Source organism: Protobothrops mucrosquamatus, unplaced genomic scaffold, assembly GCF_001527695.2.
Source record: "Protobothrops mucrosquamatus isolate PMUCROS unplaced genomic scaffold, P.Mucros_1.0 scaffold_5, whole genome shotgun sequence".
NCBI classification, from domain to species: domain Eukaryota; kingdom Metazoa; phylum Chordata; class Lepidosauria; order Squamata; family Viperidae; genus Protobothrops; species Protobothrops mucrosquamatus.
Genome location: NW_015386081.1, coordinates 215444 through 239979, shown reverse-complemented (window position 1 = coordinate 239979; position 24536 = coordinate 215444). Strand labels below are relative to the sequence as shown.

The following is a 24536-nucleotide window of genomic DNA, read 5'->3' as shown; positions in this document are numbered from 1 at the left end:
TGCCCCCACCCTCTGGAACGAACTACCCCCCGAGATCCGGATGATTCCGGATCTCCTTACTTTCCGCCGCGCCCTCAAGACATGGCTTTTCCAGCAAGCGAGCCTGACCTAGGGAGGATTTTATTTAGGGATGTTTTTAAGTATAATTTTAATTGGAATACAGCTTCTAATATTTGGTTTTTAATTTGGTTTTATAGGGTTTTTTATCTTTGTATTTTACATTTGTATCTGTTTTAATATGCTGTGCACCGCCCTGAGTCCTGCGGGAGAAGGGCGGTATATAAATTAAATTATTATTATTATTATTATTATTATTATTATTATTATTATTATTATTATTATTATTATTATTATTATTATTATTATTATTATTATTATTATGCGTTTCAATCGGCTGTCCTATACGGCAAGTATAAAAAGACACCATTGGATGAAAGACTCTGCTCCTGTGGCTCAGGAGAGGTGGAGACCATTGGACACATACTCCTTCGATATTCCTTCTACAGAGCTATTAAAAAAAAAACACATCCTCCCCATAATTGATAGGTATCCTGGTCATTTGGAAAGTATTTATCTCCAGTGGCTGCTTAAGGATGAGCAGGCAGTGATCACGGCGCAGGTGGTTAGATTCTGTGCAGCAGCATTGGGGATTTGCCAGAAACATATATATTTTAGATCTTTTTAATAATCTTTTATAATTAATTGTATTATGTGTTTTATCTAGCATTAGACTATACTCAATGTATTTTTATTGTCAGGTCAGTATAATTCAGTTTCTCCAATCATGATGACCGTAGCATCCACCAATGGGTTATGATAGCCTTCCTGCTCAGTTGAGACTAAGCAAAAACTTTAGCCACGCCTCCTCTGGGCGGTTCCTCCCCAGTTCTTGCTTAGTCTCAGCTCAGTTAGAACGCAAGTATTTTGGCTCCTCAGCTAGGCTATTGAGTTAATTGAAATTGTGTTAGTTGCTTGTAGCTCAATTGAAATTTTGATTCTAATTTTTTTAACAGATTAATTGGCTTCTAAATTATTCCAAATTACAGTAAATCAGGAGCAACATTTGGTGACTTTGAGCTCCTGTGGGTTTGCAGGCCCGTAGGTCTGCAGACACATTGCAGGCTGTATTTCAGGCACGCCGGATCGCCAGAGTGATCAGCCTCCAATCAGCTGTTTGGCGCTGAAACGGAGGCTCGGGTTTCTCGGAGGTTCCCGGGAGCGTGAAATTGCTGGTGGCCTCGTTTCACCAACCTCGTGGCCACGAGGTAGCTGCCGGTGAGGACGATCCGGATCGCAGCGGAGGCTGCGCGCCTGAAATGCAAGTGCCTGATTGTTACAGAAGGGGAGAAGGGCCTCTTTTCGGCCAAATCCCTTCACAAGACTGAGCAGTCCGGTGCGATTGCCTTAATTGGGGGAAGTTTTTCTTTGGCGGACGCCATTTTGGGAGACGGAGAGTCTCACGGTCGCCATCTTGTTTTCCGACTGATAGGGTGTGGCCGCCATTTCCAGACCAGGCCTCTTACTTAACTTTACTTATTGAGTTTTCTGGCGTTGAGAGAGGAAATTCTTTGACCTTACTGGCAAAATTCCTATTAATACCCTTTGGTTCCTTGATTCAACTTCTAAAGGAGGTCATTGCTTTATTCCCCTAGGAATTACAGCGATTGGCAAGGGGGGGGGGATTTATATACATATACTACCTTACCTTGCATTTAATCACATTATACATCACAAACCTTGTTGCTTCTCTTTGTTTCTGGAGGAGAAATTTTACAGTCCACTTGTTCATATTAGCTCGCGGCGCTGTGCCTGCAGGGCCTGGACAGGCAGTGCTAGAGTGCTGTCTGGCTGTTTTGTCATTGTGGTTCATCAGGGCACGGGTCGTTTCCCTCTCTGATAACAGGTCTGCATGTTATTTCCCCCTTTCCTGGATATCTCCTTTCGGAATATCCAGTGCACAATGGCTGACAGTGCTACTCCTCAGTCATCGCAGGGCTCTGAAGTTCCCCCCGCGCAAAAAAAGCGCAGATCTTCTGAATTAACAGCAGGGGGAAAGAAAAAGGCCAAAACAAAAAACTTAGAGCCCTCTAAAGCTGCTGAGCGAGAGGCCTCGAGGAGACATCAGGCGCTAGAAAAAGAATTTTCCAGAGTTCAAAGACTCAGGTCCAGCGAGGTTGAAGTGGTTTCCCCCACTCCGCTGGATCCTTCCCCCTTTGGGTCTCAATTTGCACCTTCTCAGGAAGCCCACAGGGCTTGGTCTCCTCAGGGGGAAACTGAACAGGCTGGTCCCTCTCTTTCTTCTCCTCCCCTGCCTCCTCCTCCATCCTTTTCTTCCATGGCACAACAGGCTTCTGATATGGGGTACACCTCCACTGCTGCTGGCATTGGTTTTTCAGGCCAACAGGAGGCATGGTCAGAGCAGTTCCAGACGTTTATGCAACATGCCTTTGACCAGTTCATGGCTTCATCTTTGGGCCATAGACTTCCACAGGTAACACCCTCTCCTCCCACTGTCTTGCTACAAATGGGACGTGTCCTGTTGGCTGGAACTGGTGAATCTGAGACTTCCTCTCAGTTAGAAGAGGAGGAATCCGTGGATTTGGAGACTGCAGACATCCCCCTACCAGAGGATGAAGAGGCTGTTCTGGATCCGGCCCCTACTTCGGGCCTGTTTGATCCTTCCCTATTCAAATCCTTGCTTATAAAGGCTTGTGCTACTGCCAAATTGGCGGAGGAACAGGAGCCCAAACCTTCTACCTCCGCTACACAAGAATCTAATCCCTTGTTCGCTGAATAGGTAGTGGAAGAGAGACAAATTCCTTGTCCAAATGTTTTCCGCACCACTGTGGAAAAACAGTGGTCATCACTGGCTACTCTGCCCTCTCCAAGTAGCACGGAAAAGAAACTCTTTAATGTGTCCTCCTCCTTTGCTTCCCTTCTAGAAGTGCCTACTGTTGATGCCCCACTCACGTCGTTGTTTTCTACATCCACGATTCCGGGGGATATGGCTGAAGCCCTGAAGGCGGAGGAAAAGAGGTTTGAGTTTTCTCTCCGCAGAGCTCACCAGGCCTCTGCTTGGGCGATAAAGGCTGCTACCTCTTTGTCCTTTTTTGCAAGGACGTCCATTATGTGGCTTCGCGAATTGCAGGCCCTGATTCCCCCTGACCAGGTGCGCACACACCAGACAGTAGGCAAGCTACTTGCCACCTCAGAATATGAAGCTGATGCATCTCTACATTCTGCCAGGTACTCCGCCAGGTCCATTGCGGCCACTGTTTCGTCCTGCAGGTTGCTGTGGTTGAAGCAGTGGAGGGCGGATTTAAAATCCAAATGGCGCTTGTCAACGGACAAGTATAGTGGTTCTAAACTATTTGGTCCTATTCTGGAACCATATCTTATAGAAGGGAAAGATAAGCGCAAAATTCTTGCTCACCCTTCTAAGAGGCCGGACAAAAGGCCTCAGCAGGAATTCCGCAGGCAAGCCTTTCATTCAGGTGGTTCATAGGAGTGGAGGCAGCCCTTTCGGGCCGGTCAATCCTGGGATTGGACCAGGAGTTCTAGACCCTTCTTTCCCAAACAGGACAGACAGCTGGAACGCCAAGGTCAGGCGCACAGAGGTCAATTCCAATCAAAGCGTTCCTTTTGTGGATCAGGGGGCCGTCCTTACAGGCGGTCCAAGTGATGCCAATGGAGCTCCTCCTATTGGTAGTCGCTTAGCGTTCTTCAGCGACGCTTGGGACGCCACCACAAACGACTCTTGGGTAAGGGAGACAGTCAGGTATGGTCTCGCCCTCGAGTTTATATCAATCCCTCCAGACTGTTTTATTCAATGCCCCACATCAAGAAACTCAAGCAAGGCCGAGTTGGTATCCACGGCCATCTCCCACCTATTAGAGATCGAGGCCATAGAACTGGTGCCCCCGGGTCAGATGGGAAAGGGGTTCTATTCCATTCTATTCGTAGTTCCCAAGGCCTCAGGGGGCTGGAGGGCCATATTGGATCTAAAGGGACTCAATTATTTCCTAGTCTACAGGAAATTCAAGATGCAGTCCCTCAGATCTATTCTAGCCAGTATCAGGAAAGGGGATTTCCTCTCCTCTATAGACCTGACAGAGGCGTACCTCCATGTTCCCATTCTCCCACAACACCGCAGATTCCTCTGGTTCTGTCACGCGCACCGGCATTATCAATACCGGGCTCTGCCATTCGGACTGTCCTCAGCACCTCGGGTGTTCACAAAAAATTTGGCAGTTTTGGCTGCCCATCTCAGGTTGATTCCGGTGCGCGTGCAGTGCTATCTGGACGATATAATTATCCAGTCCAGTTCCTTCCGTTCTGCCCAATCAGATCTTCAACTCACAATCAATACTCTTCAAGTTCATGGATTTTCCGTGAACTTCAAGAAGAGTCACATGACCCCCTCAACTCGTCTCCTCCATCTGGGAGCACTCATAGATTCGAATCTTTGCATGGTTTACCTCTCTCAGGAATGCAAAGACAGCATAAGGGCACTTGCCCTCAAGATACAGAGGGAGAAGAAGGTTCCGCTGGTCCAGCTGTCCCAGTTGTTGGGGAAGATGGTCTCCTGCCTGGGGATTGTTCCGTGGGCCAGGCTCCATTCCAGGAGGCTCCAGTGGTTCCTCCTTCCCTTCCAGAAACAGAACGTGAGTGCTTCCACAAGGAAGGTAAGAGTTCCGTTCCACACACTGTTGTCCCTCGCGTGGTGGACCTCACCAGCAATAGACAAGGGTTCCCTGTTCAAGGAACCTACAAGGCTCACATTGACTACGGACGCCAGCCTGTTTGGCTGGGGCACTCATCTGCAGACACACATGGCGCAGGGTCAATGGTCCCGGTCAGATTTAGTGCACAATATCAACTGGTTGGAACTCAGGGCAATCCATCTGGCACTCCGTCACTTTTTCTTCCTCGTGGCGGGCAGACACGTGCTGATATTGACGGACAATGTGGCCGCCAAGGCCCATGTCAACAGACAGGGAGGGACCCGGTCGTGGTCTCTCATGTTGGAGGCCTGGGACCTGGGTCTGTGGGCGGAGTCCAACCTGGAATCCATCAGTGCAGAACACATATCAGGGGTAGCGAATCAGCAAGCAGATTCACTGAGCAGGGTCACGGTCGACCACTCGGAGTGGCGCCTGGACCCGGCTCTGTTCAGGGACATATCGGAGAGGTTCGGAGAGCCACAAGTGGATCTGTTTGCCTCTCAGGTGAATACCTAGTTACCAAGGTTTTTCACAAGGTTCCCCTCACGGGGGGCGGAGGGAACGGATGCTCTTCACAGTCTGTGGCCCAGGGGTCTCCTTTATGCATTCCCTCCTCTGCCGCTGATACCGGCAAACATCCGCAAGCTTCTTCTAGAACAGGCGGAGTTACTCTTAGTGGTCCCATATTGGCCGAGGTGGCCGTGGTTTGCCGACCTCGTGGACTTGTCACTCTCTCCTCCGTGGCAGATTCCATCGGATCGCATATCGCTCTCCCAGGGGAGACTTCAACATCCGGAACCCCAGTGGCTCCAATTAGCCGTTTGGCACTTGAGCGGGAGAGTCTAACCAGGCAGGCCTATTCGCCGGGGGTCATCTCGATAATACAGGCTTCAAGACGACCCTCTACCAATAGAATTTATGATGCCATGTGGAGGAACTTTTCCACGTGGTGTGAAAGGCGGAATCTTCGTCCTTTGACGGTCACCATCCCTCAGATTTTGGACTACCTCTTGGATGGTATAAATAAGGGTCTTTCGCATAGTACCATCCGTAGACAGATTGCAGCCTTATCTACTGTCCTCGCGTGCGACAATCTGGTTCCCTTATCACAACACCCTGCTGTTCTGGCCTTTTTGAAAGGGGCCCTACACACTGCACCTCCTAGGGTACACCGTTTTCCCTCTTGGGACCTACCTCTGGTGTTGCAAGCCATCACAGGATCGCCGTTTGAGCCCATCTGGTCTTGCTCCCTCAGGTTCCTTTTACTGAAGGTTGTCTTTCTGGTGGCTATCACTTCGGCCAGGCGCATTTCTGAACTGGCTGCATTGTCGGTCAGGAGTGACTTGTGTTTGTTTTTGGAGGACAGAGTGATCCTTCATTTGGATCCCTCTTTCATTCCGAAGGTGAACACCTGGTTCCACAGGTCCCAAGACTTGATTCTTCCGGACTTCTGTCCCAACCCTTCTCATCGTCTGGAGAAGAGTTGGCATACCTTGGATGTACGCAGGGCTCTGCGTTGTTATATTAAGAGGACAGCAGTTTTCCGCAAATCGGAGGCTCTATTTGTCTCTTTTCAGCCCTCTTCTATGGGACAGAAGGTGTCATCTTCCACCATGGGAGGTGGATTCGAGCATGCATCGCTCACGCCTATGGGTCGCAGTCTCTAGCAGTTCCCGCACGCATTACTGCGCATTCCACACGTAGCGCAGCCACGTCAGCGGCTTGGTCTACCCAGGCTTCCGTGGAGGAGATCTGTAGGGCTGCGACTTGGTCATCTCCCTCATCTTTCATCAAGCATTACAGGCTTGATAAGTTTGCGGCTGCGGATGCTTCATTTGGCAGGAGGGTTTTGCAACAGGTAGTTTCTTCTCAGGACACACATGCCTAGATTTCCCTCCCTAGGGGACACATAGCTTTGGTATGTCCCATTGGTGGATGCTACGGTCATCATGATTGGAGAAAAGAGCGTTGTCTTACCTGAACGCCTTTTCTCAGCATGATGACGTAGCATCCACACCCGCCCTTTTGCAACAATCTAGGCAGGTATAGTTTTGTGAGGAGCCATTGCGTCGAACTTGTCAGGTATGCTTTGCCTCATCAAGAACTGGGGAGGAACCACCCAGAGGAGGCGTGGCTAAAGTTTTTGCTTAGTCTCAACTGAGCAGGAAGGCTATCATAACCCATTGGTGGATGCTACATCATCATGCTGAGAAAAGGCGTTCAGGTAAGACAATGCTCTTTTTTCTGAAGCTAGCTAGTTTTTGTTATACTGTCTGTAAAACTAGGCAGATCTTGGTCACCCACTGATTACATCATTAATTTGTAATATATTGCTATGTTTTCTTGTGTTCGGTTCTGTTTAGTTTTGTTTTATTTGAATGTTTAATTTATGTGTTGGCCTATGGCTGTAATAAAGACAGCCCAATCTCTCCTTAAAAACCTTCATTGTTGGAGCAACCATAGCTTCTGGAAGCAAGTTGTTCCATTGATTAATTATTCTAATTGTCAGGAAATTTTTCCTTCATTGTAAGTTGGTTCTGTCCTTGATTAATTTCTGTCCATTGTTTCATGTTCTGCCTTACGTACTTTGGAGAATAGGTTGACCTCCTCTTCTTTGTGGCAGCACCTTAGATATTGGAACACTGCTATCATGTCACTCCTGACCCTTCTTTTCATTACACTAGACATATTCGATTCCTGTAATCGTTCTTCATATGTTTTAGCTTCCAATCCCCTAATCATCTTTGTTGCTCTTCTCTACACTCTTTCTGGAGTTTCAACATCTTTTTTTAATATCATGGTAACCAAAATTGGATGCAATATTCCAAGTGTGGTCTTACAAAGGCATTATAAAATGGCACTAACATTTCATGTGATCTTGATTCTATTCCTCTGTTAATACAGCCTTGGATTGTGTTGGCTTTTTGGTAGCTGCAGCACTCTGTTGGCTCATATTTAAGTGATTGTCCACTAGGAATCCAAGATTCCTCTCGCAGTTACTACTGCTGAACTAGATACCATCTATTGTATACCTATGCATTTGGTTTTTCTTGCCTAAACATATAGACATACTTTTCTCATTGTTTAATTTTATTTTGTTGAATAGGGCCCAGCTTTCAAGTCTGTCAGTATCTTTTTGTATCTTAAATCTATCTTCTGGAGTATTGGAAATTCCTGTCAGCTTGGTGCTGTCTGCAAATTTTGTGAGTTCCCCTTCTATTTCCTCATCTAAATCAATGATGAAGATATTGGATCTAAGACAGAGCCTTGGGATACTCCACTGCATAATTTCCTCCATGTAGATGCAGTCCAATTAAGGACTACATGCTAAATTGAGTTGATCAGCCAGTTACAAATCCATCTGGTGGTGATGCTGTCTAACTTGCATTTTTCTATCTTGTCAAGTAATAGTTTGTGGTCTTCTGTATCAAATGCCTTATTGAAGTTCAAGGAAATTATATCCACAGCATTTCTTTGGTCCACTAATTTTGTCACATTGTCAAAGAATGCAGTAAGATTTGTCTGGCATGATCTGTCTTTAACAACCCATGTTGGCTTCTGGTTATAACTTTGTTTGCCTTTAGGTGTTCGCAGAAACATTGCTTCATTATCTTTTCAAGAATCTTCCCTGGTAGTGATATCAGGCTGTAGTTTCCTGAATCCATTCCCCCCCCCTTTTTTAAAGATGGGAATTTTACTGTTAGTTTCCCTATTCTCCAGGATTTTTGAAAGATATGGTTCAGTGGTTCTGAGATCACGTCTACCAGTTCCTTCAGCACCTTGGGGTGTAATCCATCTGCTCCTGTGATTTAAACTTGTCTAGAATGGATAGGTGTTCTCTTACCATTTTCTTGCTTATTTTGACTTGCATTCCTAATCTGCATTTTGCATTTTTTTTGATAGGTTGGGTGTTCTTTCTTTTTGTGTAAAGACAGATTTTAAAAACGAGTTAACTAATTCTTTTTTTTCCTTGCGGTTCTTCACCTTCTTGCCATTTTCTCTTATTAATGGACCAATTGTTTCCTTGACTTTTTTCTTGTTTTTTTACATGTTGAAAAGCTTTTTTTATTATTTTTCACATTTGTCACATGCCTTATTTAATTTTGCTGATATTCTGCCTTAATTATGATATTTTTTATACTTGTTCTTTTTGTCTTTCATTTTATCAGAGAGTTCTTTGTGCAACCATACTGGTTTCTTTTGAAATCTCTTCTTCTTCATTGGAATTGTGCTAGGCTGGACTTTTATAATCTCACTTTTCAAAGTTTCCCCAAGCTTCTTGAATTGTTTTCCCCTTGAGAATTCTCATCCATGGAATCCTTTCCAAGCTCTCTGTAAGTTTATTGAAATCACTTTCTAGTTTGGCTTTGTTCCATGGCTTGAGCTTGCATAATATTGAATTCAATATTGCATGGTCACTCACCTTCCCCCTCCCTGGGTTACAGTAATTTCATCACTTTTTATCATTTCATCTCTGTTAGTGAGAATTAAGTCCAGCATGGCTGACTCTCTAGTTTCTTTCTTTATCTTTTGGGAAACAAAGTTGTCTACTAGGTTTGTCAGGAATCTGTTTGATCTTCTACTATGTCAGGGGTGTCAAACTCACAACGTCACATGATGTTGCATGTATCACGACTTTTTTTCCATTGCTGGCAATGGGGTGGATGTGGTTTCGGCATGAAGCATCCTGCCCAAGGGCCTGCAGTTTGACAGCCCTGTACTAGGTGCACAATTTGTCTCCCAGCTGATGTCAAGTAGTCCCCCATTACTATTGTAGTATGCTTGCTATATACTTCAATTAACTGATTAGTAAAACGTTCATATTATATCACACATTCTATTTATATCTGGAAGAAAACCCTTAATGCAAACATTTTCCAATAGAAAATCCTGCTTAGTCCTGTATTGTTTTCCTACAGTTGCCAACCAGAAACCTCTGAGCAGGATATAGGTGTGCTAATATCTATCCAAACCTAACCAATTTTGGCTCTGAAAATGGTAAGCAGAGTCAAGTCTTATTGATACCTGGAAGGAAGACTATCAGAATATCCCAGGTTATGAATTGCAGATTACAAAAATAAAGCAAATGTAACAAAACACAAAATCCAGAAGGTACTATTAAGTCACTCTTATATTGTTGCCAAAGAATTACAAATAAGTGCCTCTAAAGTTACCAGAAGTTGAGCTCCACTTGAATACAGGTAGTTACAATCACAAGTGAGCCAAAATTTATGTTGCTAAGTGAAACATTTAAGTGAGTTTTGCTCCATTTTATGACTTTTCTTGCCACAGTTAAGTAAATCATTGCATTTGTTAAATTAGTAATATGGTTGGTAAGTGAATCTAACTTTGCTTGTCAGAAGGTTGTGTGGAAAGAAAAGTCTTCATCCTGGTTCATCCAAGCCGTGGATAAATAAACAACATGGCGACTGCTTTGGGAAGAAGTTGCAGTTTATTGGAGAGGACAGCCAGACAGAAAGATGGCTCTGGCAGAAAAGACCAGAGAAAAGAAGGGCTGAGCACATGGGTAGTAGGTTTTTATACCCTCTCTAACCTTTTGTTTGGAATAGTTTCCTGTTCCTGTGGCATGAACTTTGAGGCTATTTCCTGTGTCACGTATTCTGACCTGAGTTTAGGTGTGCCTCTCTGGTATTCTTGATAGGTTAATCCTACCATGTCCTGTCTCAGGTGGGATATGCAAATTTTAGGTCTTTGTCTTCTTGAGCTTCTGGCTCCAACTTTCCTGATGTTTTACATTTACATTTGTACAGGGCTGGCTTCTGTTTGGGGCTATCAAGGAAAACTGGGTACGCTTTTCTGTCTCTTTAAGATCCTTGAAGGAAATATATTTTTCTGCCCTTTTAATATTTCCTTCTCTGAGGGGCTGACTTCCCACAGTTGCAAAAGCTGATTAGATGACTCCAGGACACTGCAGCCATCATAATATGACCCACTTGCCAAGCATCTTTATTTTGATCATGTGACCCTGGGGATGCTGCAATGGCCATAAGTGTGAAAAACGGTCATAAGCCACTTTTTTCAGTGCCATTATAACTTTGAACGATCACTTGGTAAACTGTTATAAGTTGACTACCTGATCAGGTTCCGCTCTAACTCGTACTAGCTGGGTCACACAATGTACTTAATTTTGAACTGATCAACGCTGCACCAAGGTAACCAACTACGTTTAGAATGTTCTGCAAGCATTGTATCTTCGTTAAACATGCTGAGTAGAGCTACTGCATGACATACTAATATACACTGTGCTAATATATAGCCACTGCGATTGATAGCCATGAACAGACTCATCCCACACAAAGGGGCAAATCGCATTTTATTTGCAGCCAGCAGCCCTGAGGATCACCATACCACGTGGAGACGATGACCTGTTTCTATCCGAGATTACTTGATTATTTCACCGGGAAAGAGATCCCGAAGCCTAATATCCAAAGCGCATTCCTGACAACGGCATCCGTATGGGGCAACTCATTATTTCAATATTTCTCAACATTGGCAGGCAACTTTTAAATCTGTGGACTTCAACTCCCAGAACCCTCCAGTCAACACTACATCCTCCGCTGGCTCCGCCCCTTAGCCGTGGAAGAATTCTGTCCTCCCCCTGCGTGACGTCTCTAGGCTGAGGGCAGCGAGAGGACGCTTGGGCTCCGCGGTTCCTTTTCCTGTCACCTAACCCGGAAACAAAAGCAAAACCCCATCGGAAGGTGAGGGAGTCCGCACTAATGTGTGTGTTTTTTCTTCCTCCATCCCTCTTTTTTCTCAAGCCGACGATTCTGAGGCTGGGCTGTTGAGGTACCGGTGGAGACCGCGCCTGTCTGGAGTCTTGTCTGTATCTATATCAATATCTGCAAAGATATTGATAGATCGGTTCCCGCGGCATCAATGGCAGCGGACAAAGGCGGAGGTGAGGACAAAAGAGCGGTCTCGTAGGGCGAGGCAAGGGTTCTCAGCTACCCGCTTCTTCCGATGGTCCACTGGAGGGCTTTGTGCCGCCATTGGTTGGAAGGTGTCTCCCCATATATTTTTCCGCACGTTGAGTGGATGCCCAAATGCTCCTTTGCTTAGGGGCTTCAGGAGACGGGTAGAGTGGCTTCACATCTGTGGGATCTCTCACCTGCCTAAGAGAATGGATGCAGGATAAGGCCAAAGACGTGGCTTATTTTTTGCTCTAAAAGGGTTGTGTGTGAACATTTTCTAAAATTTGCACGTGTGCATAGGTAACCTTATATCATTGATTTTAGGCCAAGATTTAAATAGCATTCCCTTCTGTGTGATACTGAGATCTTTTGTAAGGGGGACTGATTTCCTCTTGTGGCAAGTTTTTAAAAGGCCATAATAAAATAATAATGTTTCCATGTCTCATTTGTTTTCCATTGTGGATTCTGTAGTGGTGGGCGCTGATTTAATAAACTATCCTGATTTCTTTGACTTCGTCTTCATTGTTGTAATATACACATAGACCATTTCACATGATGAAACTTCTGGTGCTTGGCAACCACCATGTATTTACAATGATTGCAGCGTCCAGGAATCTTAGGGACTTGATTTGCAACAATTTGCAGGGAGCTTCTGACAAGCAAAATCAATAGGGAATGCCAGATTTGCTTAACAACTTTATGATTCACTTAACAACCCTAGTGATTCAATGAACAACTATGGCAGAAAGGTCGTAAAATGGGACATGATTCACATAACAATTGCCTTGCTTAGCAACAGAAACTTTGGGCTCAGTTGTAAATATAAGTGAGGGCTATCTATATTTTCAGACAGAGCAATAGGAGTCTCTCCATAAATCTCTCACTGCAGTGTGGCTTTTTTTTCATAAATAGAAGGCTGATAATAAAGAATACAAAGGACTAGTACATAACTTTTGTCTTTCATGTTACTTTTTGTGAGACCAGCTCTCTATGGTAGTCTATGAATTAGCAGAATATGAATTATTTTCTTCTTGGTATCAGTAGATGCCTTCTATCTTTATGTCTCATATCTTCCCAAACTCTAACTGCAATACAGAAAGATTGCTGATTTTCCCCTTGCATCTATAGGCTGAATTATCTATAGAATACAATTATCTACAATGAACTAATTATTTTTTTAAAAAATTCAGTATGTCAAATAAAGAATTTTATGTAAACTGAACATCCAAGCAAACTCTTGCCCTACTCCATCCACATTTTACATAGCATAGTTGCAAAGCAAGCTAAAATGAAGATGAGCAATTAACCTATTCTCCTGTGAGTTTAAGGTTGATGTGAGCAAACACAGCTTGCAGGATCTATGTTTTTAGAACTCTGAAATCTGTCAACTAATCAGAGTTGCTTATTCCTAGAATAAATAAATCTCAGCCCAGAAATTTCTTTCGGTAGCACTTACTTCAGCTTCAGTGACAATGAGAAGAGACAAATAGCTATTGCTGTTTACCTGTAAATCTCCATGCTATTACCAATCATTCAGTACATTTAGCTAGATGTCTTTTTTTCTGCCCCAAATATTATATGCCATATACACTGTCCCAATAAATTTTAGAGTGATCTTGGATAACTTGTTCAATCTGCATCTAAAAATTGAACTTTTTTACAAACTGATAATATTGAAAATATTATCAAGGAATAGTAATTTAGAATCTTCACAGGGTTAAAAATATTTCAGTATAGAGTCAGTTTATTGTGGTTATTAAAGACGCTAGGCTAGAAAATTGGAAAACTGAGTTTTAGTTCTGGCTAAGACACACAAAGGATCTTGGGCCATTCTAACTCCTAGGAATAAAGCAATAGAAAATTTCTTCAAAAATGTTGCCATGAAAACTGGAGAAATCTAGACTGACACAGTGAATAAATAAGTGGCTTGACATTTCAGGTAGATTTACTGTTGTTTCTAACATTTATTTTGTAGATCAGGGAACAGAGAAACATGAAGGAGTAGGTACTTCTGGAATTACGGATCAAGAGAAAGAGTTAACAAACAATGCACTACAAGCCTTTTTGGTAAGATAATTCTTGACATAATATAGATCCCTTACTGCAGTGATGGCAAACCTTTTAGAGACCGAGTGCCCAAACTGCAACCCAAAACCCACTTATGTATTGTCGGGTGCTGGGTGGGCGTGGTCCATCGGGTGGGCGTGGCTGCGGTGGTAACAGCAGACTGGGTGGGACTAAAAAGTTCAATCAATCAATGCCAACTTTGCGAGATCTTTTTTTTTCCTGCAAGAAGTTGAAATTGATTGATTGATTGAACCTTTTTTTTTTTTTTTTTTTGCACACGGTGGCGGAGGCCTAAAGTGAAAAGGTTTTATAAAATCCAGCTGAAGGCCTAGGACTGGGGCGACAATGCGCGTGCCCACAGAGAGGGCTCACGCATGCCACAGGTGCACCATCACGGCCTTACTGCATTCTAAAGTGAGAGATTATTTAGCACAGATTAAATATCTTAGTGTATTGATAGGAAAATAAAAATGTGGTATCTAGCTTTTATTTACCAATTTGTTTCTTGTGTTTTAGATTTTTAAGTGTGAAGGAAAAGGATGATGTGTGGGGAGGGCAAAGGGAAGAGATGCTACCTAGGAAACAATCAGATAAGAAAAGCAGGGGCTCCCAATGGATTAAAGTCAGAGGAAGAAACTTAGGAAGGACTCGCTCTAATTGTTAAGGCACTTAAAAATAGCCATGGGAAGTGTTTACTTTCAGACTTGCAAAAATTTGTTAATGTAGCCTTACAGTAAAATAAAATTAGCTTATCTATTCATATTTCTTGTCTGATTTATCTGGGAAAACTGACAGATGCTGCTTTAATTTTGACATGTCTTATTGCAATAAGTTCCACCAGCTTGTATCTAATTTTAATGGAAGCAGGTAAGTTGTTGCTTTTTTAGTGGAGCAAGTATAATATGCATAGCATCATTATGGATTTAAATCCCATTGGAACAAAATTAATTTCATGCAATGTATATACTTAATTAGCATTTCAAATTATTGATTAATTGATATTAAAATATATGTGCTTATGTCTTGTATTTTTTAAATTGATTTTACAGGCTGGAAACTATGATACTTGTCTACAGCACCTTAGCTGCTTACAAGAAATAAACAAAGATGATTACAAAATAGTTTTGAACATAGCAGTAACAGAATTCTGTAAAAGTAATCAAACAACAACTGATAATTTGAAGCAAACATTGAATCAGCTTAAAAACCAGGTACTGTTTGTTTGTTGAGTTAATCACATATACTAATCTTTAGTGCTTGGTTTCTTGTGTTATTTTTCTTTTTTCTTTTTAAAAAAATTGTAATTTCTAAAATTTATATTTTTCCTTTAAAAAAGAAAGATAGGAAAGACCATTTTCTATTACCACTCTTCAAAATTTTTATTTTCAAGGTTGGAAAATATTTAGTTTATTATGTTATCTGGTATAGTTGAACAAATAAAAAAATTAAATGGATTGCAAATAATAATGACAATGTAGTATATTCAACCAGTGTGCTTGAAGTTACCAGGCTAGAAATGATTAGTTTTAGTCCTGCTTATGCCTTAAGCCAGCCATTTCTGAAAATCTTCCAATAAGAATCTTCCAATAAAACTGTAGTGATTTATCCAAGGAGTTGCCAAGAGTCAACTTGAAGGCACAAAAATAAATAAATGATGTCTAAGAGTGAAATTCATGAAACATTAAAAAATAGTCATGGATAATATGGTGGGCTGCAGACATTGAAACCCTCTATTCTCTCATTTCTAGTCCTATTAAGATCTTAAAGTTTCTTAAGGTCTTAAAAGAATTTATTAAGGGGAATAACTACATATCATTATCAGTAATGATTTGTACTTCCAAGGCAATAATACTGTTTATCCTGACATGCTATTCAAAGGCTATCTGAAGAATGTCTATGAATTTGATTCTGAATGATGAATCTTAAGAAGCAAAATTGAGTCTCAAACCTCTTGATCTTTATCTTAAAATATACCTGAACTGTCCCAAAGGTGCTTTTTTTTTTCTTCAAAAGGCAACTGGACTTTCTTGTTTTTCATTGAAGACATTTCGCTTCTCATCCAAGAAGCTTTTTCAGCTCTGACTGGCTGGTGGGGAATGGAAGAATTTATATTCCTTGTAGACTGCTGGTCATTTGCATACTTTTAGAGAGTCACTGAGGCCACCTGGAGGTTTATCTGTGTCATAAGGGTCACCTGAGTCATTGAGAAGTTGGAGCTTGGATGAAAAGCAAAAGGTCTTCAAAGAAAAACAAAGTCCAGTTGCCTCTTGAAAAAAAAAAAAGCACCTTTGGGACAACCATAATCTGGATGACTGAGAATCTCTATAGATACTTGAATTGTCCATTCTGTAGGGAATAGTTGGGTCTTAGTTTATTTTGTTGGTAAATAATTTCTTCTCCTAGCAAACAATATCAATATTTTATGATCAAACAGCACTTACCATATGCTAAATGTTTATGGTATTTCAGTTAAGCAAAGGCAAAAATAATTCATAACTTGTCCTGTCCTTACTTTTAAACAGGTCTTTTCAGCAAAATTAATGGTTAACCAATGTTTTAATTATACAATTATATTTACAGTACTTGAATCCATTTGTAGTAGAGTCTGTTGTATTCAACTTCATTGTCATTTGATAATCATTGTTGAAAAATAAGTTAACAGAGATATATTTGGATCTCCTTCCTTTTCTTCCCCCTCCCAACAGGTTCATTCAGCTGTTGAGGAAATGGATGGCTTAGATGATGTTGAAAACAGCATGCTCTATTATAACCAAGCTGTTATTTTATATCATCTGCGGCAGTACACTGAAGCAATAATAATTGGGGAGAAACTTTATCAATTTATTGAACCTTTTGGTAAGATTATAACTGAAGAGGTCTGTTTGTTTATTTGTTCATTCAGTTTATATGTATTGTTGTTCCTCCTTTACTGATATTATACAAACTTCTATTATGACAATTGATATACACAATTCATTTAGAATAATTATTTTAGTATAAATATATGTTTAGTCAAGAAAAGTTCAATAACGTAGAAATGTCCTAGGCATCTTGTTCTCCAATTCTTATAAAGATGCCATTTGAGCAATTAGTTAACTATATAACACTTGTGTGAGAAGCCTAAATTTTTGCAAGGGCAATTTGCCAGAAATATATCCCATATGTTGACATGATTGGAATATCTTTTGTGTGTTTTTTAGAGGAAAAATTTGCACAGGCAGTATGTTTTCTACTAGTTGATTTATATCTCCTGACTTGTCAAGCTGAGAAAGCCTTGCATCTTCTTGCTGTGCTGGAAAAAATGGTTTCACAAGGCAACAATAACAAAAATGGGAAAGCTGAGGTATTTATTTTAATTCGTTTTATCTATGTTCAATTTATATGGACAACTATCTCAAACTCTTAACTTGATGGCTAATGTTAAAAGCATGAAAACACAAACAGTGAAAAACAGCAGTAAGTATATAATCTTTAGCTGAAGTAAAATTAAATCACAACACAAATCAGCACAGCCATTCCATGGCAACATTAATATCCAAATCCCCAGGTTTAGTGACAGAAAAGTGTTTTTATATCCTTTCAAAAATCCAACAAGATCAGGGCCAATATGACCTGTAGAAGAAGGACATTCCAAAGGGTAAGCACCATGACAGAAAAGGCTCTCTTCCCGAGCCTTGCCAGATGGGTAATCCCTAATAGATGAGATCCGGAATGTGCTATTCCTGCTAGACCGAATGGGATGGATAGATATAATTGGGGAAAGGTGGTCTCTCAAATAAGCCAGCCCCATGCCATGGAGGACTTATAGATTACTATGAGCATCTTGAGTTACATCCAGAAGTACACCATCAATCAATGAAAATCGTGAAACACATATAATATGTACTGACTAAGGAGTGCACATAACTGTTCACATAGCTGCATTCTGTACTAGCTGTAGCATCTGAATGGTTTTCAAGAGTATCACCCTGTAACACACATTGCAGTGACCATTTGGGGGTGACCAAGGCATAAATGTCCATGAACAGGTCTAGAAATGGGTGCAGCTGGCACAGAACACATAGTTGTGCAAAAGCATTTCTAACTACAGCTGTCACATGTTCCTCAAACAAGGCCAGGAAAATTGCCAAGTTATACACTGAATTGGTTTGGGGTAGTGCAGCCCCACCCAAAATTAAAGATGGAAAGTCCCTGGAAATAGCACCCTAATACCTAAAACCATCCAGTCTTGTTAGGATTCAATTGAAAACTGTTGCTCCCCATCCAAATTTCCACAGCCTCTGTCACCGAGAAAGAATCTCTACAGCATCGCTTGGACAGCCATGGTTGGAAATGTAAAATTAGGTATCATCAACATTAGATTATCTCACTGAGCAGTTTCGTATAGTGGAGATGATAAGCAGGAATGGAGAGAGGACCAAACCTCACAAAGCAGAGACCATAGGCTGGATTGAGGGAGGAAAGGAAAGAAGGAAAGGAAAAGAAAGAGCACAATGCAGTATCTCTCCCAACCCCCAAAGCTGATCCAGAAGGGTACCATGATGGATAGTATCAAAAGCTGTCAAGAGGTCAAGAAGAGCAATGATGAATGGACCATTTTTATCTTGCTCTTGCCAGAGATCATCTACAAGTACAACCAATGCTGTTTTGGCCCTTATTAAGGTCTGAATCCTGATTGAAAGGGGTCCAGGTAATCCAGTTCCTCCAGAGTTCTCTGGAATTGCTGTATAACCACCTTCTTTACAGTCTCTTCTATAAAAAAAAAGAACTTGAAGACTGCATAAAAATTGTTTAGTATCATTAGCAATGATTTCTCTAGGAGGGAACAAACTACTGCCTTCTTAAGAGATAGGAAATACAACTTTGTCTCTCAAAATATTTATCACTGTTAAAGCCCATGTGGGCTTTATGTCACCTCCTGGGAGGCATAATTAACCAGTAAGGACATGGATCTAATATACAGTTAACCAATAGAACCTTACTCACTGCATCAAAACCAACAGGGTCAAACTTCTCCCAGGAATCAAATTACATTGAGCCTCAGCCCATCTTCATAACTCCTACACCAAGCCTAAAGTCCAATTTAGGATAAATCCAAGCAACTTTATCCAGCAGATGTCCAGCATATAATTCACACAATCTCTGCAGGTAGGCTTTGGTACTAACCCTTCCCAAGAGGGTCTGGATTCCCCTAAATAAAACTGCTGGACAACTATCAACCGATGCAATAGGGTGAAGAAATACAGACATTTTACTTCCCTTGCTGCTATTAAGGCCTACTTAATAGGTTGAATTTTGCTTGATCACATAGTTGGGAACATATGTCATAATTTGAGCTGAGTAAGACTTATATGCTATTTTTTTAGTTACGCAAAAAGGAGAGATAATAAAATGTCAGTTTCAGGAATTACACAATATAAGATTAATTTAACAAATACTGGTTTCCAAAACCGGCAACTATTTCATTTTTTTATTTGTAATCAGATATGTAATAATGTTTGCAAGGAAGCCAACTACAAGTCTGAAAGTGGAACTCTGACAGAAGCTGCAAAATCAAAAATACATCAGGTAAAACTAAAGACTGGGTTCTATTTAAATATTTCTTTTAGAAACTTTGTCCATTTTCAAACTCATCCATAATTAGCTGGTATATATGAGTTTCTTTTTGTAGATCTCTCTGTAATATTGTAATAGTATGTGGAAAAAACCTTGGGAATGGGGCAGAGATGCTGCCAAGGGAAAGATCAGATAAGAAACAGCATAGTTCACAGCTGGATAGTGGGTGTAAAGGAAACCATAGATGAGGCGGAGAAATTTAATTTCAAACTTGCAAGATTCTGTCAATCTAGTTTTACAGTAAAGTAGAATTAGTTCATTTGGTTGTGATTCCTGTCTTGTTTACCCTGCAAAGTTGCAATTATTTTTCAAATAACCAATGTCTTGGAGCGTGATGGCTCACAAAATTAGGATGCTGGGTTGATGATTAGCAGACAGTATGGATCATCAATTGGCATAAAAATGTTAATATGCTATTTTAATTATTAGCATTGTGTTGGACATTAGCTCTTAAAACCAGTTCTTTTAGAGCTATATTGTTCTTTTAGAATAATTTTAAAGTTTGATCAGTATATCATATTACTTGTCCAAATTGTAATAATTACATTTAATATTGGGACCAGTATAGTTTCTGAATAGTGAAATATTTTTTATTGCATAATGAAGTTTTATGTTCATTTTTACCAGTATAAGGTTCGAGCTTATATTCAAATGAAATCTCTGAAAGCATGCAAGAGGGAAATCAAATCAGTTATGAATACAGCTGGAAATGTAAGTACTTAATGAGTGACATAGTTGTAATTTCTATGATCTGAACTATCTGATATTGGCATATTTTTCTTCAGTTAGTAGAATTCTGCTTGATTCTTCTATCTACTGTATAGATCTTAATTTGTTTTAATAGATTTCCCTTCAGATCTGAGGTGAGGTATGGAAGGATCCATTATTTTGATAGATGTTGTTCCATAAGCATATAAACAGATTTAGCATTAGGTACATCCTATTATGAAATAGCTCCTAAAATAGCTAATTGTTTTCCTTAATTCTCTTCAATTTTTAGATTGTTATGCTACTTTTCATATTTATTATGTCTAAAAATCTGCTGTTCATTTCAGCCTTGAAAAATCATTTACTTATTAAAAATATTGTGGAGAAGAGTCTTGTGAGCATAATATGGCAAAAGAATCAGGTGTCTGGTTGAACCTTTTCCAATTAATTCACAATTATTTTTAAATAAAATTATTTTGTTTGAAAAGGTACATCCAGACTCCTGATTAAATATTTAAGCAATTTTTGCTTATTTAGGTTTATAAATGGTTTTGGACCATATTATTTAAAAATATAGAACACTGTTTTTAATATTGGAAAACTATTCTGAAATATTCCTTTGGACTAGAATCCCTTTAGGAGAATACTTCTGCACCCCAAGAAATGTTTCTATTAGTGTCTATTAATTTATATTTCATTTACTTCCTTATAATTCTGAATGAAGATTTCTCCTTCAATACTTCTATTTATTTGTGTACTAATAAACTCTCATTGTCATGACCTTTTAACGGGTGAAACGATGCATCATACAGCAACCATTTTTGAACCAAGGTACCTCAAATGGCCTAACATACAGAATGTGTCCAAAATCTGGAACACATAACTCTGAAGGGAATAAAATGTGGGAAGGTTGTGGCTATTTCAATGTTATTGGCTGTTGCTGGGTTATGTGAGCTTGATTTTTCAGTATTCTGTGACAGTTTCCTAGCTAGTCTTACAATCCTTACTCCTGGTGTATTCAGCAGTAGCTACTTATCTGCCTGCTTGAAAGAGAATGGAAAGGAAGGGAAGGGGAGAAGGAAGAAAGGAAAGAAGGAAGGAAGGAAAGAAGGAAGGAGGAAAGGATGGAATATTTCCAATGCTCTTGGTCATTATAACCTTCAGCTGGACAAAATGATGTATCCTGTGGTAACAATTTTTGAATCATGTATTCAAATTGATTACAGAACACATTCATGATTCAGGAGCCATGACTCCTGAGGGACTAAAACTTGGCAAACCTGTGGCTGCTTCAGTGCTATCGCAGTCACTTCACAATTAGAAGCAGTTACATGATTGTAATTTCCAACGCTCCCTGCTAGCTTCTTACAAGGAAAGTCAATTGAGAAGCCAGCAGGAAATTGGAAGTTGCTTTTGTTTCCATTGCTTTTTGCCTGCCTGTGGTCATTCTGTCTCTACTAAGGAAATATTTCTGAAATGATGACTCAGTGGGTCACAGGTTGTCTAATATTAAACAAACTGCTTTCAGAGCTGTTCAGACCACTAGAAATTGTAGATTTTCGTGGTACTTTTCTGACAGTCAAAGCTTAGACGTTCTGCAACTTTTGTTTTTCTAGTGTTATTAATTTAGTCTTCTAACTCTGCTCCCACAAGGTGCCAGTAACTTATTATTTTTATGAATTTCACAGTCTGCACCTTCACTTTTTCTGAAAAGCAACTTTGAATATTTAAGGGGCAATTATCGGAAAGCTGTGAAGCTCCTAAACAGCTCAAATATTGCTGAACATCCAGGATTTATGAAAACAGGTACAAATCACTTTTATAGTTTGATATTTCTTTCACTGATCTGATATAAAACATTGTTTGGATGACTGTATCTCTGAGTTTCTTATTTTCTGTCCTCCTTGGAAATATATTTATTTCTATTTACAATATATAAGAACATTTTATTGTTGAACCTCTTATAAATTCCAAATGTTTTATCCGGGAGAGGTATCACTTAATAAACCACTTCCATTGATTTATTAAGCAATCAAATACATCTTTAATTAAGTCTGGTAAAGGTTTTACAGTATACTGTAAGGTTTACTGTATACTGTAGCCTCAGGAAAAGGTTTACAGTATACTGTAGCGTCAGGAGTTTCACAGTGGTTAAACTAGCAGCTCCAATTACCTTTTAAAGCCATATGAGGTCTGGTTAAACTTACTATCTGAATACAAAAGTCCTTCTTTTTATGACAACAATTTTCACTTCATTGTTCAAATTAATTGCATCCAGGTTAAATTTTGCAACTTACACTGTTGTTGCCTTATCTGTTCAGGTTAATTAAAGTGTTTCATTGAGTCAATATGAATCTAGTTGAACTCAAAAGTTTTCTCTTCACAAGAAATGCAAGAAAGCCTTTGAAGGAAACACAGAGAACATTTGGAGTCTGATTTGAGGAAAGAACACTGGGAGACTTTTAATGGTCAAAGCAGGGCTTAGTATTGTTGGACATGAGGATGAGCTGTGACTGCTGGTTTGTGAAAGACAACGTGAATGAAAGAAAAGAGAATTAAACGGTAGTCTTCATAGTTGAAAATAAATGCACAGGAAATCAAATGTTGCCCATCTCCCTTAGAAAGTCCATAATTTCATTTCGGTATTGCTTTTTCTTAGGAGAATGTTTACGGTGCATGTTCTGGAATAATCTTGGTTGCATCCATTTTGCTATGGGGAAACACAACTTAGGGATTTTCTATTTTAAAAAGGCTTTGCAAGAAAATGATAATGCCTGTGCACAGCTTGGGACAGGTGGCACAGACCCAGGTAAAGTAAGCAAGTAATAAATACATTGTAAGGACTAATGAATAGATTAATAAAATATAAAATAAATTCATAATTTTGATTTTCCTAATTTTTGAAATTGAATTGTTAGGTTTCTTTTAATATGCATGGGATGCCTTAGAATTATTTTTCTATCTTTGTTTGCAAATAAGGAATAAAATACAAAAAGTAGAATTATATGTAGTATAATATATTAATTTCTTCAAATATAAATCCAGAGTGATACTAAAATGATATATAGATCATATTTTATGGTAAATCACAAGATCCCAAGAGCTTTGTTTGTTGAATTGATTATATCAGCTGCAAAAATATTTACTAATGGGTAAGTAGAAAAAGGCAGTAATCATAAGCCGCAGGCTTAAAAAAGACAATATATAATGGTGACACGGTTCTTCTGGATTTAAATTATAAATTTTAGAATAAGCTTTGTATGGATTAGAATTTTTGAATTGAGTTTATATAATCAGAAAGGACACACAGTAGAGGAGAACAATAGAAAAAAGGAATGATATAGCTGGTGAGCACATTGATACTTCAAGAGAAGGCAGTTTTTCCTAGAAATTGTCCTGTTTGAATTTGATAACATTTGAGCTTCCACTCAAATAAGAAAGTTTCATTTTTTTTTATAAGAAAGGGATTTCTAGGAACCAGGATTTTGAATTCTATTTGTTATCCTACATTTTTGATCTATAAAATTTTTTGATAACATTCCAAATAAAGCAATCAACATAAAGGAAGTGATTGAATTGTAGCGATATTCATTACTGATATTTGTTAGCTTCTCTGAGTGGAGGATAAGTTAATTGGTTCTTGTGTAATAATATCCCTTTGTAGCTGTCCTCTTAAATTGCATATTTAACGTTCAGTTTTTAATCACAGGTAAAAAGTTTTCAGGACGACCAATGTGCACGTTACTCACCAACAAGCGTTACGAGTTATTATATAACTGTGGCATTCAGCTTTTACATATCGGGAGGCCACTAGCTGCTTTTGAATGCCTGATAGAAGCTGTCCAGGTTTATCATTCCAATCCTCGCCTGTGGTTGAGAATAGCTGAATGTTGTATTGCTGCCAATAAAGGGGTAAGATGGTTTTTTTTTTCCCCAGTGGTCTTTTTCTATTGAAAATTAAATTTAACTTTACTGCCTTTTAAAATTAAGCATGGATTTTTAAATAGCTTTTTGATAACCTGGCCCTTAACTATTGAAATTGTTCGTTTTTTTAAAAAATCAGTTTTTTCCTCTAGCCCTGCATGAACAGGAGCTCAGGAGACTGCAGTGTGATTATGAGAAGGGAAATCAAAAGTATATGCTTTTAAATTAATTAGAGTTGTTCCTGTCTGAGCTATAAAAAGTATAAATGAAGAGCTCTGAGTGGAAGGTCGAAATGAAAGCTAGCCTGATTTTTCCTTAAACCTGTACTAAAAGAGGAAAGAAGGGAACAACCCTTTTGGTTCACTATGGCCATAGTACTGATATCTAAAGATTCGGTAACTAGAGGGTGAAGATGCCTTCATTTTCCCCTTTGGCCATGTCTCCTTTCCCCTAAGAAAGAAATACATCTCTATGGTTTGCACTAAAGAATCCTCCCATACATTGGCACCGTCCAGGTGCCAGTGAGTACAATGCAGTGAGCCCTGTGCAGATGTGTACATTG

General features: G+C 39.9%; 1 protein-coding gene across 1 annotated transcript in view; it reads left to right on the top strand.

Annotated features, from left to right (window-relative positions):
- Window positions 1–11423: 11423 nt before the first annotated feature.
- CNOT10 (CCR4-NOT transcription complex subunit 10) overlaps window positions 11424–24536 on the top strand; it is a 43659-nt gene continuing 30546 nt past the window's right edge. Inside the window, exons 1-10 of the mRNA XM_015812114.1 lie at window positions 11424–11646; window positions 13635–13726; window positions 14776–14937; window positions 16432–16582; window positions 16927–17069; window positions 19211–19294; window positions 19970–20053; window positions 21739–21856; window positions 22710–22859; window positions 23760–23962. Coding sequence (XP_015667600.1) covers window positions 11625–11646; window positions 13635–13726; window positions 14776–14937; window positions 16432–16582; window positions 16927–17069; window positions 19211–19294; window positions 19970–20053; window positions 21739–21856; window positions 22710–22859; window positions 23760–23962 — 1209 coding nt within the window. The 5' untranslated portion in view covers window positions 11424–11624. The remainder of the gene's footprint in view (window positions 11647–13634; window positions 13727–14775; window positions 14938–16431; window positions 16583–16926; window positions 17070–19210; window positions 19295–19969; window positions 20054–21738; window positions 21857–22709; window positions 22860–23759; window positions 23963–24536) is intronic.